At 36.6% G+C, this 13,297-nt stretch overlaps 1 protein-coding gene across 1 annotated transcript in view; it reads left to right on the top strand.

Moving 5' to 3' along the window:
- The window catches only part of C2CD6 (C2 calcium dependent domain containing 6), a 147,797-nt gene that overhangs the window by 61,398 nt on the left and 73,102 nt on the right, over positions 1–13,297 (top strand). The window contains exons 10-14 of the mRNA XM_064586921.1: positions 3,205–3,310; positions 5,094–5,160; positions 7,773–7,816; positions 9,067–9,224; positions 9,319–9,460. Of these exons, the coding sequence (XP_064442991.1) occupies positions 3,205–3,310; positions 5,094–5,160; positions 7,773–7,816; positions 9,067–9,224; positions 9,319–9,460 (517 nt within the window). The remainder of the gene's footprint in view (positions 1–3,204; positions 3,311–5,093; positions 5,161–7,772; positions 7,817–9,066; positions 9,225–9,318; positions 9,461–13,297) is intronic.

Here is a 13,297-nt window from a genome sequence, read left to right as displayed (position 1 = left end):
ATTGTTAGATCTTGTTGGATAGACCCTTTAAGTAGGATATAGTGTCCTCCCTCATCTCTTATTATAGTCTTTGGTTTAAAATCTAATTTGTCTGATATAAGGATTGCCACCCCAGCTTTCTTTTGATGTCCATTAGCATGGTAAATGGTTTTCCACCCCCTCACTTTCAATCTGGAGGTGTCTTTGGGTCTAAAATGAGTCTCTTGCAGACAGCGTATCGATGGGTCTTGTTTTTTAATCCAATCTGATAGCCTGTGTCTTTTGATTGGGGCATTTAGCCCATTTACATTCAGGGTAACTATTGAAAGATATGAATTTAGTGCCATTGTATTGCCTGTAAGGTGACTGTTACTGTATATTGTCTCTCTTCCTTTCTGGTCCGTGTTACTTTCAGGCTCTCTCTTTGCTTAGAGGACCCCTTTCAATATTTCTTGTAGGGCTGGTTTCGTGTTTGCAAATTCTTTTAGTTTTTATTTGTCCTGGAAACTTTTTATCTCTCCTTCTATTTTCAATGACAGCCTAGCTGGATATAGTATTCTTGGCTGCATATTTTTCTCATTTAGTGCTCTGAATATATCATGCCAGTCCTTTCTGGCCTGCCAGGTCTCTGTGGATAGGTCTGTTGCCAGTCTAATGTTTCTACCATTGTAGGTTACATATCTCTTGTCCCGAGCTGCTTTCAGGATTTTCTCTTTATCTCTGAGACTCGTAAGTTTTACTATTAGATGTTGGGGTGTTGACCTATTTTTATTGATTTTGGGAGGGGTTCTCTGTGCTTCCTGGATTTTGATGCCTGTTTCCTTCCCCAAATTGGGAAGTTCTCTGCTATAATTTGCTCCAATATACCTTCTGCTCCCTCTCTCTTTCTTCTTCTTCTGGGATCTCAATTATTCTAATATTGTTTCATCTTATGGTATCGCTTATCTCTCGAATTCTGCCCTTGTGATCCAGTAGTTGTTTATCTCTCTTTTTCTCAGCTTCTTTATTCTCCATCATTTGGTCTTCCATATCACTAATTCTCTCTTCTGTCTCATTTATCCTAGCAGTTAGAGCCTCCATTTTGATTGCACCTCATTAATAGCCTTTTTGGTTTTGACTTGGTTAGATTGTAGTTCTTTTATTTCTCCAGAAAGTGTTTCTCTAGCATCTTCCATGCTTTTTTTCAAGCCCAGGCAGTATCTTCATAATCATCATTCTGAACTCTAATTCCAACATCTTACTAATTCTGTATTGATTAGGTGCCTGGCAGTCAGTACTGCCTCTTGTTCTTTTTTTTTTTTTGAGCTGAGTTTTTCCATCTTGTCATTTTGTCCAGAGGAGAATAGATGAATGAGATAACAAAATGCTAACAGGGTAACAGTGACCCCAGAACAATATACACTAAACAAATCAGAAGAGACATGAAACCGGGGGAAATGAAAGGGAAAGAAAGAAAAAAGAAAAAAAAAGAATATGGTCAAATATGACCAGGCTGGTGCATAGATCAGTGCCACACACTAGATTTTGGGTGTATTTTGGTCTGTTAGAAGAAACTGCCTCCCAAAATTTTAAAGAAAGAAAAACTTGTATATGTACAAAAATAAGGTAAATATAATGAAGGGATGGAATAGGACTGTAAAAATGAAAATTATAAAAGATTATATAAAAGGAATTGATAAGAAGTTGGTTGAAAAAAGAAAAGAGAAATTAAAAAAAAGGAGAGAATGTGATCAGGCAGGAGACTAGAACAAAGCCATACACTAGAGATTTAGGGTTATTTTGAAACTGTATCCCAAAATTTTAAAGAGAGAACAACTTATAAATATACCAAAAATAAGGTTAACTACAATGAAGGGATAGAATATGACTCTAAAAATGAAAAATAAAAAAGATTTTTAAAAGAGGGATTGATGAGATGTTGGTTCAAAAAGGGGAAAAAAAAAAAAGAAAATTAAATAAATTAACTTTGATAGACTAAAGAATCATGGGGGAAAAGCCATGATTTCTATGTGTAGTATTCCCCTAGGCTGGAGTTCTGCCGTTCTCATTGATCAGTAAACTTGGTCTTGGCTGGCTGTTCTTGCTGATCTTCTGGGGGAGGGGCCTGTTGCTGTGGTTCTCAAATGTCTTTGCCAGAGGCGGAATTGCCCCGCCCTTGTCCCGTCCAGGCTAAGTAATCTGCCCGGGTTTGCTCTCCGGAGCTTTTGTTCCCTGCAAGCTTTCTGTACAGCTTTGGAGGCAGAGAGTGAAAATGGCGGCCTCCCAATCTCCGCCCCAGAGGAGCCGAGAACTTGGGGCCCCACTCCTCAGCCCCCAGAGAAAAGCAATCATTCCTGTCTCCCCAGTCTCCAGCCGCACTCCGTGCTCACCTGGCCTGTGACTGAGCATTTCTATCTCTGGCACACGACCCCGTGTGGAGTCTCCAAACCCAGCAGATCCTTGAAGTGCACTCCCACGCCACTCCTCCCCGGGGAGGAAGGGGAGTCTCCCCAGATCTGCCGCTTGTTGGGTCCCTGCTGGAAGAGCAGTGGCCCGACTGTGCCGCGGATTACGGTTTATGGCAATCCCGAGCTGAGAGCCCACTCCTTGGCTCTATCTCCTGCAGCCGGCTTCCCTGCTCTGATACCTGGGAGCTCTGCCGCACTCAGGCACCCCTGGTCTTCCTGTAACCCCGAGGGTCCTGAGACCACACTGTCCCAGTGAGGGTTCCACCCCCCACTTAGCCACTGGAGCGACGCCCCTCAGCAGAGCCAACTTCTAAAATTTCCGATTTTGTGCTCCACTGTTCTATTTCTTGCCAGTAGTGGCCAACAGAGGCCCCCTCCCCCACCGTCTATCTTCCCGAATATCACCTCGGATTCACTTCACACGTCCTACCTTCCAGCAAGTGGTTGCTTTTCTGTTCAGAGAGTTGTTGCTATTCTTTTCTTGGATCTCCTGTTGAGTTTGTAGGTGTTCAGAATGGTTTGATCCCTATCTAGCTGAATTCCTGGGACCAGATGAAATTTAGGTCTCCTACTCCTCGCCATCTTGCTCCTGCCCCTCCTACTGCCCTGACTTTTGCTGGAGTCATTCCTTTTCCTTTGTGTCCTTAAACAATATATTGCTGGTTTGCCTTTCTTAGAAAATTTTATAAGTGGATCATATTGAATGTATTCTCTTGTGAATCATACCATATATGTTCTTTTGTCACTTTTTAAATGTGTAACTCATTTCTTTCTTTAGGCTGGAAAAAATGAAAAAAGAATATAGAAATCTGAATACATGGATTGAAAAAGCTAGCTATTTAGAAGGAGTTCTTACCCCAAAATTGGCCCATAGTGAACATAAGGTAATTAACATAATACATTCTCCATATATAACTTCTAATACTTTTTATTTTAAAAAGATTATAATAAAAGTGATGATAAGATATTGCTTGTTCTTGATATATAAAATGCTGTTCATGGCTCATGTACTTTCCTATTTTGCTAATGTGACATTTGATAAATATTGACTAATAATTCGTAAGGTTTAGTTTTTTAACAGCTTTAAGATATAATTCACCTATTCGAAGTATACAATTCAGTGGTCTTTAGTATATTCAGAGTTGTATGTCCATTGCTACAATCAACTTTCAGATATTCTCATTAGCCCCAAAAGAAACTCCTACCCCTTAACCAAACCTCCCAGAACCCCCGTTCTCTAGACAATAACTAGTCTACTTTCTGTTTCTATAGATTTGCTTATTCCAAACATTCCATTTGAGTGGAATCATACAATATACGGTTCTTTGTAACTTGCTTCTTTCACTTATCATAGGGTTTTCAGGGTTCATCCCCATTGTAGCATGTATCAATACTTTGTTTCTTTTTACTGCCAAATAATATTCCACTATATGGATATGTACCACGTTTTGTTTATCCTCATCAGTTGGTGGACATTTAGGTTGTTTCAACTTTTTAGCTATCATGAATAATGCTGTGAACATTCATATGCAGGTTTTTATGTGAGCATATGTTTGTAATTCTCTTGGGTATACACCTAGGAGTAGGATTGTTGGATCATACAGTAGTTCCCTCTTTAACTTTTTCAGGAACTATCAAACTGTTTTCCATAGTGGCTGCACAATTTTACATCTAACCAGCAATGTATGAAGGTTCCGTGTTATTTTCCTTTTATGTTTGTTTCAATTATAGCCATCTTAATGGGTTTGAAGTGGTATCTCATTATGGTTTTGATTTGCATTTCCCTGATAACCAATGAGGTGAACATCTTTTCATGTGCTTACTGGCCATTTGTATATCTTCTTTGGATAAATGCTTATTCAAGTCCTTTGTTTTTGTTTTTAAATTGGGTTACTTGTTTTTTTATTGTTTAGTTGTAAGAGTTCTTTATATTTTGAATACTAGACCTTTATCAGATATATAAGTCAGGTTTAATATATAGAAATACAATTGGACCTCTACATTTTCACCTGGTGGTAAGGATTCATAGGGGTTTCAGTGAATTAATAAAACATTACTAAGATCACAGCCTTGAAATGGTAATCATAACATACTGACATATTAATGTTTTTCAGTGTCTCATTATAATTTGGCGTAGTGGTACTGCCTTAGGATAAATTAATTAGCACTATACAGAATTAGTATTTTAGGGAAAATTTGAGGGGCTCTTCATTAAAGGAACTATGGACTTCGGGTTCTTATTAATAGATCAGTATTTTATAAGAGTCAGTGATCACTCTACCTTCTAATTCCTCTTGGAATTTTTTTAAAGATCCACATCCCTTTGCAACTCATAGGTCATAATGTTTTCCAATAAAAAAGTAATCGGTTTTCTTGGGGTATCCTCTTTTATCCCTTGAAGTTACAATATTATGTCATTTATCTCATAATCTTTTTCTCTTATACATTTGTCACTCAAATACCCTATCAGTTCTTGGATAGCTTCTCTCTGGAACATTAACTCCTAGCCAGGGTATGCTTCTCTTTAAAATAGTGTTGTTTGGATGATTTTTCTCATAAATCCATATTCTTCCATAAATTTTAAAGAGGGTAATAAAAGAAGTTATAAAGGCAGATTGGCTTGCTAAACATTTCTCCAATCTCTCTCTTTTTTTTTCTTGTTTCTAGGAAATTGATACCAACCAGTTGCTAAAAAGCCTACATGAAGAGGAGTCTAAAGTTTTTGAAACATCAGGTTAAGAAACTAATTGACATTTGTGTTTATTATTAAGATAATTAAAAAGAGGGTAGTTGTATCACAAAAAGAATTAGTAATTTGCTTTAAGTGGATTTCATTTTTTGTTGGAAATAAATATGCATCTCATAGTCTTAGTATATAGTATTTATTTTGTAACACTCCAAAGAAAAGACTTTGACCCAATTAAGAGTTGTTGTTTTTTTTTAAGATTTTATTTATATGAGAGAGAGAGAGACAGCATGTGCATGAGCAGGGGATGGGGCAGAGGGAGAGGGAGAGAATCTCAAGCGGACTTTGCGCTGAGTTTGGAGCCTGATGTGGGGCTTGATCACAACCCTGAGATCATGACCTGAGCCAAAACCAAAAGTTGGATGCTTAACCAACAAAACCACCCAGGTGCCCAAGAGTGGTTCTTTTTTGTTTTTGTTTTTAATGTTCCTTTCCTCATTTAAGGACAAGAGAAAAGTTAAATCTTAACTATGATCTATGAAAAAGTATTTTTCTTAAACATTAGCTGTAGGGCTATTGGTCTCTTTTAAGTAGAGGTGTGTGTGTGTGTGAAAGGAAGGAGGACAGAGGGAGTGGAAAACTCAATTAGCATTAAATTTGAGAACTTCTCACAAATTATCAGTAAGATAATGGAAGATATTGTTTGGCAGTCTTTAAAAAAAATCTCTGTTAAAAGATCATTGAAAGTAAGTTAAAATAGATGCATAAACTGTATCTGCAAAATCTTGGATTCTGCAGGTGTGGAATAACGAGTTATTGTTACAGGACTTGTACCACAAGTTACTTCTCTCCTTCCCCTATTTCTACTTCCTGGCTACCTCAGCCTTTGATATGTTCATTTCCTAACCTCTGAGAATCAGCCAGCCTAGCAGAGCTATGCTGTCTTTAGCCTACTCTTTACCTTGAAATGTTCAATTTTCAGGTGTAGGAGAATCACAGTTTCCGTCTTCAGTATCACTGTTGAAGATTTGAGGTTAACACGCCTTAGTCACTGTTGGTTGCCAACTTTTTTTTTCTCTTTTTTTTCTTATCTGAAGAGTTTGTTTCAAGTCTAGTGACTTCTGTTTTTCTGGTACTCCTATAGCTTCTTATAGCTTCAGCTAACATTTATTGACCACTGTATTGCAGGCCTTTACCTGGATTATATAAATCTGTCCTCATAGCAGTCAGTTGCGGGTGCTGTTATTAATCCATATTTTACAGATGAGAAAGCTGAAGATCAGACAGATTAAGTAACCAGTCAGAAGTCACACAGCCATCAACTGATAGGGATTAAATTTGAACCTTGTCCATTTGACCCAAGAGCTTAAGCATTTAACCATATTGCTGCTCACATCTTACATATACTTAAATATCAGACCTGTAAGATAAGCCATTATTAATCTTATTTTACATATGAGAAAACCAAGGCTCAGAAAAATGGGCTAAGCTGACCACAGTCACACAGCTAATGACCATAATAAATTTTGTGTTATACTAGACTTAACACATTCCTTTGTATCTCAATTTGTATTCCATCTCTCTTCCTTTAAGGTTTTCCTTTTCTACTTGCTAAATATATAACCTTTCTATTTGTAGGAAAATTTTACAAGTGTTTCAATCAGCCTCTTTTATTTTTTTTAAATTTTATTTTATTATGTTATGTTAGTCACCATACATCATTAGTTTTTGATGTAGTGATCCACGATCCATTGTTTTGTATAACACCCAGTGCTCCATGCAGTACGTGCCCTCCTTAATACCCATCACCAGGCTAACCCATCCACCTACCCCCCTCCCCTCTAAAACCCTCAGTTTGTTTCTCAGAGTCCATAGTCTCTCATGGTTCCTCTCTCCCTCCAATTTCCCCCCCTTCATTTTTCCCTTCCTTCTCCTAATGTCCTCCATGCTCTTCCTTATGTTCCACAAATAAGTGAAACCATATGATAATTGACTTTCTCTGCTTGACTTATTTCATTTAGCATAATCTCCTCCAGTTCTGTCCATGTTGATGTAAAAGTTGGGTATTCATCCCTTCTGATGGCTGAGTAATATTCCGTTGTATATATGGACCACATCTTCTTTTTCCATTCATCTGTTGAAGGGCATCTCGGCTCTTTCCACAGTTTGGCTATTGCAGACATTGCTGCTATGAACATTGGAGTGCATATGGCCCTTCTTTTCACTACATCTCAATCAGCATCTTTTAAATGGTCCTACTTTCTCTGGTTACATGCAACTTTATTCCAGTCTCTTTTTTCCAATCCCAACTCTATCACTGCCCATCTGGATTTATTTTATTTCCTCTTGATTTGTACAAAAATATACTGTATATCTGTTTTATGTCTTACACTGATGGATCTGAAATCTTACCACTTAATGCATGTTTTCATTTTATCTCCACACTTTTTCAATTTACCACTCCCCCATCTTCCCAGAGATTCATCAGCCTGTTTTTACTAAATAGTATTTGTGTTTGAATAGCTCGTTTGATTTAAATTGTTCTTTGTTCTTGGTGAGAAAAATTAAAATAGTATTTTATTAGTGTACATATGTATAAATGTGTTTATTATTTTATAATGTAATATAATAATAAAATACTTCTATTAACTTATTAACAGATGTCCCTTTTATAATGGAGGAAGCTGAAACTATTCCAAGTGAGGTAAGGGAACTTGGAAGAGAACTTCTAATAGTCACTGTTTTATAAGGGGATGAAACATTTATAAATAGAGAAATATTTATAGATGGAAAAAAAAGCACCCAAGAAGTTATTCAGGTTTTTATGGTTATTTCTATTGTGGCAATATCTATACAATTACATTATTTATTTAAGTTAAATTACACTCTTAAAAGGGAAATTACAGCATAAAATGGTACTATTTAAAAATACATACAAAGATAGGGGACAAAAGATGTTGATGAAGAAAAAGGGGGCAACAAGTAAAAATATAAAAGCATAAAATTCTGCACAATAATCTTGGAATGGAAGCCACAGACTTAACCACATTCTTTACTTTCTCTATGGATTTATAATCTATATTTAAAATAGAAGCAAAAAAAATAGAGTTCACATAATATTATTTGATTTTATGATATTTTCTTTGTGCTATTTTGCTATTAAAATTTCCCTTATTTTTATTTTTTAAAAAAGATTTATTTATTTATTTTAGAGAGCATGCATTTGAGTGCATGGTGGGGGGAGGGACAGAGAGCGAGAGAGAGAGAGAGAGGGAGAGAATCTTAAGCAGACCCCCAGCTGAGCACAGAGCTTGGCATGGGGCTCAATCCCATGACTCCATGATCATGACCTAAGCTGAAATCAAGAGTCGGAAACTCAACTAACTGAGCCACCCAGGTATCCCTAAAATTTCCTTTATTATGATATATTGGTGTAGCATAATAACAGCAAAATGTTGGACCCCTCAATTTTCTTTAAGATGTTGCTGATTTATAAAATCTGAATATATGAGAACCACTGCTTTATAAAGCAGTATGATTGGGGTACCTGGGTGGCTCAGTTGGTTAAGCATCTGCCTTTGGCTCAGGTCACGATCCCAGGGTCCTGGGATCAAGTTCTGTGTCAGGCTCCCTGCTCAGCAGAAGTCTGCTTCTCCCTCTCCCTCTGCCTGCCGCTCCTCCTGCTTGTTCTCTCTCTCTCTGTCAAATAAATGAATAAAATCTTTAAAAAGAATAAAGCAGTGTGATCATTTTAATGAATAATATTCTATAGTCCATGGTTTCAGGCAAATAGAGAGTTTAACTCTTTTAATAAGGAATGTAATAATTGACAGATATTGATGGTCACTTTTTATGATAACAGATAAGGGTTTTTAATTCCAATTTTATTATTTTTAAATATTTTCTAGTCAGTAATCATTACTTGGTAGTTTGCTTTATTCATATATTTTCTAGTTGCTGGATAATGATGATAAGAAAAGTATGACTCTACCAACTCTGAACCAGTCAAATCAAGATAATTCAGATGCTGTTGCTCCTGAAAGTGATGAATCAACAAAGCAAACAGATGAGTCAACAAAGCAAACAGATGAGTCAACGGAGCAAACAGATGAGTCAACAAAGCAAACAGATGAGTCAACAAAGCAAATAGATGAATCAACAAAGCAAACTCCACTGCCTGTTATTCCTACCCTGACAATAACAGAGGAGAACAAAACCATCACCTTTAGAGGAATACCAATCAAAAGCTGTGCCAGAGGGAAAAATGAAAAATATGTTCTTTCCACCAGAAGTAAAATTGAAAGATAGATATCCAAGCCTTTTAAAAACAGACTCATCTCCATCAGAGGTAAAGTTGAAAACTAGCTATATATATCCAGGTAAAATAAAGAGGAGGATCTTAGATTCATCACCAGCAGAACTTAGATGGCAAAGCAACCATCTAAGCTTAGCTAGAAAGAAGAGCACAGACTTAGTTTCCCCAGACTCAAAATCAAAAAGTAGGTCTCAAAGCCAAGATTCAGAGGAAGACCTTGAACTAAAGGTAGCTGCCTTCATATTAAAAGTATAAAACTAGGGAAAAGAAAATAATTCATTAAAAAAAAAATAAATAAATAAATTGAAAATGCATTCAAATTCTCCAACGGGAAGTGTGTCTAAGTATACTAAACATTTCCTACCCTACTTAGATTCATCAAGTAAGGAGGAAAAAAAAAAAATCCTTGAAGGAAAAGCAGAGTGATGTGAGATACCTGTAGTACAAACTAGTCTCATGGGTGGGTATAAAATTCAGCTGAAAGTGTAACAAAAGCAAGATGTAATTCAAAGAAAATTTTAAAATCTTGGGAAGTTATTTCAGTGGAAATTTTAAATAAAACTTATAGGAAATAACAGATTATTCTTATTACAAATAATTTTATAGTTTAAAATGAGAATGATTTGAATATAAATTCAAAGGGTTAAAGCATTTCTCAAAATGACATTCTACTTAGATCTTTAATTCTTATTTGAATCACTATTATAGGTAGCTCATAAAGCAGTGTAAAAATGTGTACTGGTCAGTGGGTAAACAATCTGAATTCTAAGTAAGTTTCTGCCTCTAAATACTTCCAACAAGTTTGGGAACCTAAACCTCTACACTTATTTCCTCATCTATTGAATGGTAGATCATATCAGGTCATTTCTAAATTCTCTTTCTAATTCTAAAAGATAATTTTATTAAATATCTCTAGTTGGGGAATTATTCTTTTTTTAAAATTATTTATTTGATAGAGAGAGTGTGTGTACAAGTGGGGGAGTGGCAGGCAGGGGGAGAGGGAGAAACAGGCTCCCTGCTGAGCAAGGAGCCCAATGCGGGACTCCATCCCAGGACCCCAGGGATCATGACCTGAGCTGAAGGCAGACACTTAACTGACCTAGCTGCTCAGGTGCTCCTAGTTGGGGAATTATTCTTAAATACCTAGATCAGTAGCTTAACCAGTGTAACTTATAAAGAATAACATTCTTATTTTTACTGAATGTGAAAGTAATATAGTTACAGAAAACTTAGAAAATAAACACATAAAAGACCAAATAAAAGTAGTTATAATCCTACTGCAATTTTAACCATTTTTTTCCTTTCAGCTTTGTTATTTATATATAACCATATTTTTCATTTATTTTAAAAAACTTGGATCAAATTATTTATGTGTGTATATATAATTTTATATTGTGCTTTTCAAAACTTGACATTATAAGCATGTTACCTGATTTTCTTAAAAATCTGCAAGGTGTAGAATATCTTAAATATAGATACTTAGTAATTCCTTTAAACATTTTCTATATTGTTGGACATTAGCTTTGAAATTAACATCCTTTTATTTATTTTTTTTTAAGATTTTATTTATTTATTTGAGAGAGAGAGTGAGAGAGAGCGAGCACAAGAGGGGGGAGCAGGAGAGGGAGAAGCAGACTCCCTGCTGAGCAGGTAGCCCGATGTGGGACTCGATCCTGGGACTCCAGGATCATGACCTGAGCCGAAGGCAGTCGCTTAACCAACTGAGCCACCCAGTACCCAAAATTAACATCCTTTTACGTAACTATTTATTTGGACCTATGATTATGCCCTCATATATTCATAGAAATGGCAAGTTGACAAATTTGCTCTCCAGAAAGATTTTGCCACTTTACCTTCTAACCAATAGTATTTGAATATTAATCATCTTTTAAAAAATGATTAGAACTTTTTCATACTTATTAGTTATTTTGATTGTCTCTAGTAGGAGTAGATAGATTGTATCCTTTGTCCATTGTTTTCTGGTGAGAACTTGGTGATGATGTTGAGGTTTTGTAGTGAGCTCTTTTTCATTATAAGGACATTAACCATTGGTATATTCATGGCACATACTTTTCTTTTTTTTTTTTAATTAAGTTCCACTTTATTTATTTAAATTTTATTATGTTAGTCACCATGCAATACATCATTAGTTTTTGATGTGGTCATCCATGATCCATTGTTTTCGTATAACACCCAGTGCTCCATGCAGTACGTGCCCTCCTTAATACCCATTACCAGGCTAACCCATCCACCTACCCCCTCCCCTCTAAAACCCTGTTTGTTTCTCAGAGTCCATAGTCTCTCATGGTTCATCTCTCCCTCCGATTTCCCCCCTCATTTTTCCCTTCCTTCTCCTAATGTCCTCCATGCTCTTCCTTATGTTCCACAAATAAGTGAAACCATATGATAATTGACTTTCTCTGCTTGACTTATTTCATTTAGCATAATCTCCTCCAGTTCTGTCCATGTTGATGTAAAAGTTGGGTATTCATCCCTTCTGATGGCTGAGTAATATTCCATTGTATATATGGACTACATCTTCTTTATCCATTCATCTATTGAAGGGCATCTCGGCTCTTTCCACAGTTTGGCTATTGTGGACATTGCTTTTTCATAGTTTGTAGTTTGCCTTTTAATTTCTCTATTGAGTCTAACTTCCAAAATACTCAGTTTCATTTGATAAGTGAGTTACTGCTGTATTTCAAACCACTCCAAAACTTAATGGCTTAAAATAACCATTTTATTATCTCTCATGATTCTATGGGTTGATTATGCTCAGGTGGGAAGTTGTTTGCTCCACTTAATTTTGGTGAGGCTCATAATCATCTAGGAGCTCTACTGGGCTGGAACACTCATGAGGTTCACTTACATGTCTTACACTTTGATGGGGACAGCTGTAAATCGGCTCAGTTGGGATGCATGAACATCTGGTTTGATGTATCTCTTCCCACTCCCCACCACCACCCCTGTATCACCTTAGGGATTATCCCTTTCCCTCTCCATGCTGCCTCTTCATGTGGTCTCTCTTGCAGGGCAGCTAAATTTCTTATGTGGCAGCTTGGGGCTTGTAATACACAAAAACAGAAGCTTCAGGTCCTCTTATGACATAGGCTTGGAACAAACACAGGGTCATTTCTACTGAATTCTATTAGTTAAAGCAAGTCTCAGGCTCAACCCTGATTCAGTATGGAAGGGGACTACATAAGGGCAAGAATCTTAGAAAGTGATGTTCATTGGGAGCCATATTTGGAGATTAACAACCATTAATTATCTCTACCCACAAGTAATTCATGTACCTCCTACATGCAAACTATACTTACTCCCCTTCTAAGATCCTTGGCTCATGCTATTACTACATCAGGCTTAGGCTTGAAGTATAGAATTTATCCAGGTGGATGAGGCTTCTTGAGTATGGCTCCTTTCAATCTTAAGACCTGTGAATTGAAGAGACCAATTATCTGTGTCCTATATACATGGTGAGTAAGGAACAGGAAAACAGGAGGCACTTATATTCCAAAGGTGGAAAAAGGGGAAAGTGAAGCATACAGCAGTGAGTGGGCCATAATTTTGAAGCTCTTGCCTCTGCCCTTGGGGCTTGGCTTTACCTTCTTTTTCCACAGGAAAGAGCTTATATTTGTAACTGAGTAGCTTTGCAGCCTATGTCTTCTCTGTAGAAAGTTTAGAGTTCAAAAACCTCTTTCCATGTAAATTGTCTCTGTTCCTGTCTCAGATGCTATGAATCTTACAGATTTTGTAGGTTTCTGTATATCAAATTATGATCTTAGCAAACTGTTACACTCCTGAATATCTTTAAGACAGACCACTATTTACCTTTGGTTGAGAGCCAAGGTGCTGTGTTACAATATCCTT

This window comes from Mirounga angustirostris, unplaced genomic scaffold (genome assembly GCF_029215605.1).
Source record: "Mirounga angustirostris isolate CCGP_5_RB_7025 unplaced genomic scaffold, mMirAng1.0.hap1 SCAF_3, whole genome shotgun sequence".
Lineage (NCBI taxonomy): Eukaryota > Metazoa > Chordata > Mammalia > Carnivora > Phocidae > Mirounga > Mirounga angustirostris.
Note: the sequence above shows the minus strand (reverse complement) of the source record. Positions and strands in the feature narration are given on the sequence as shown.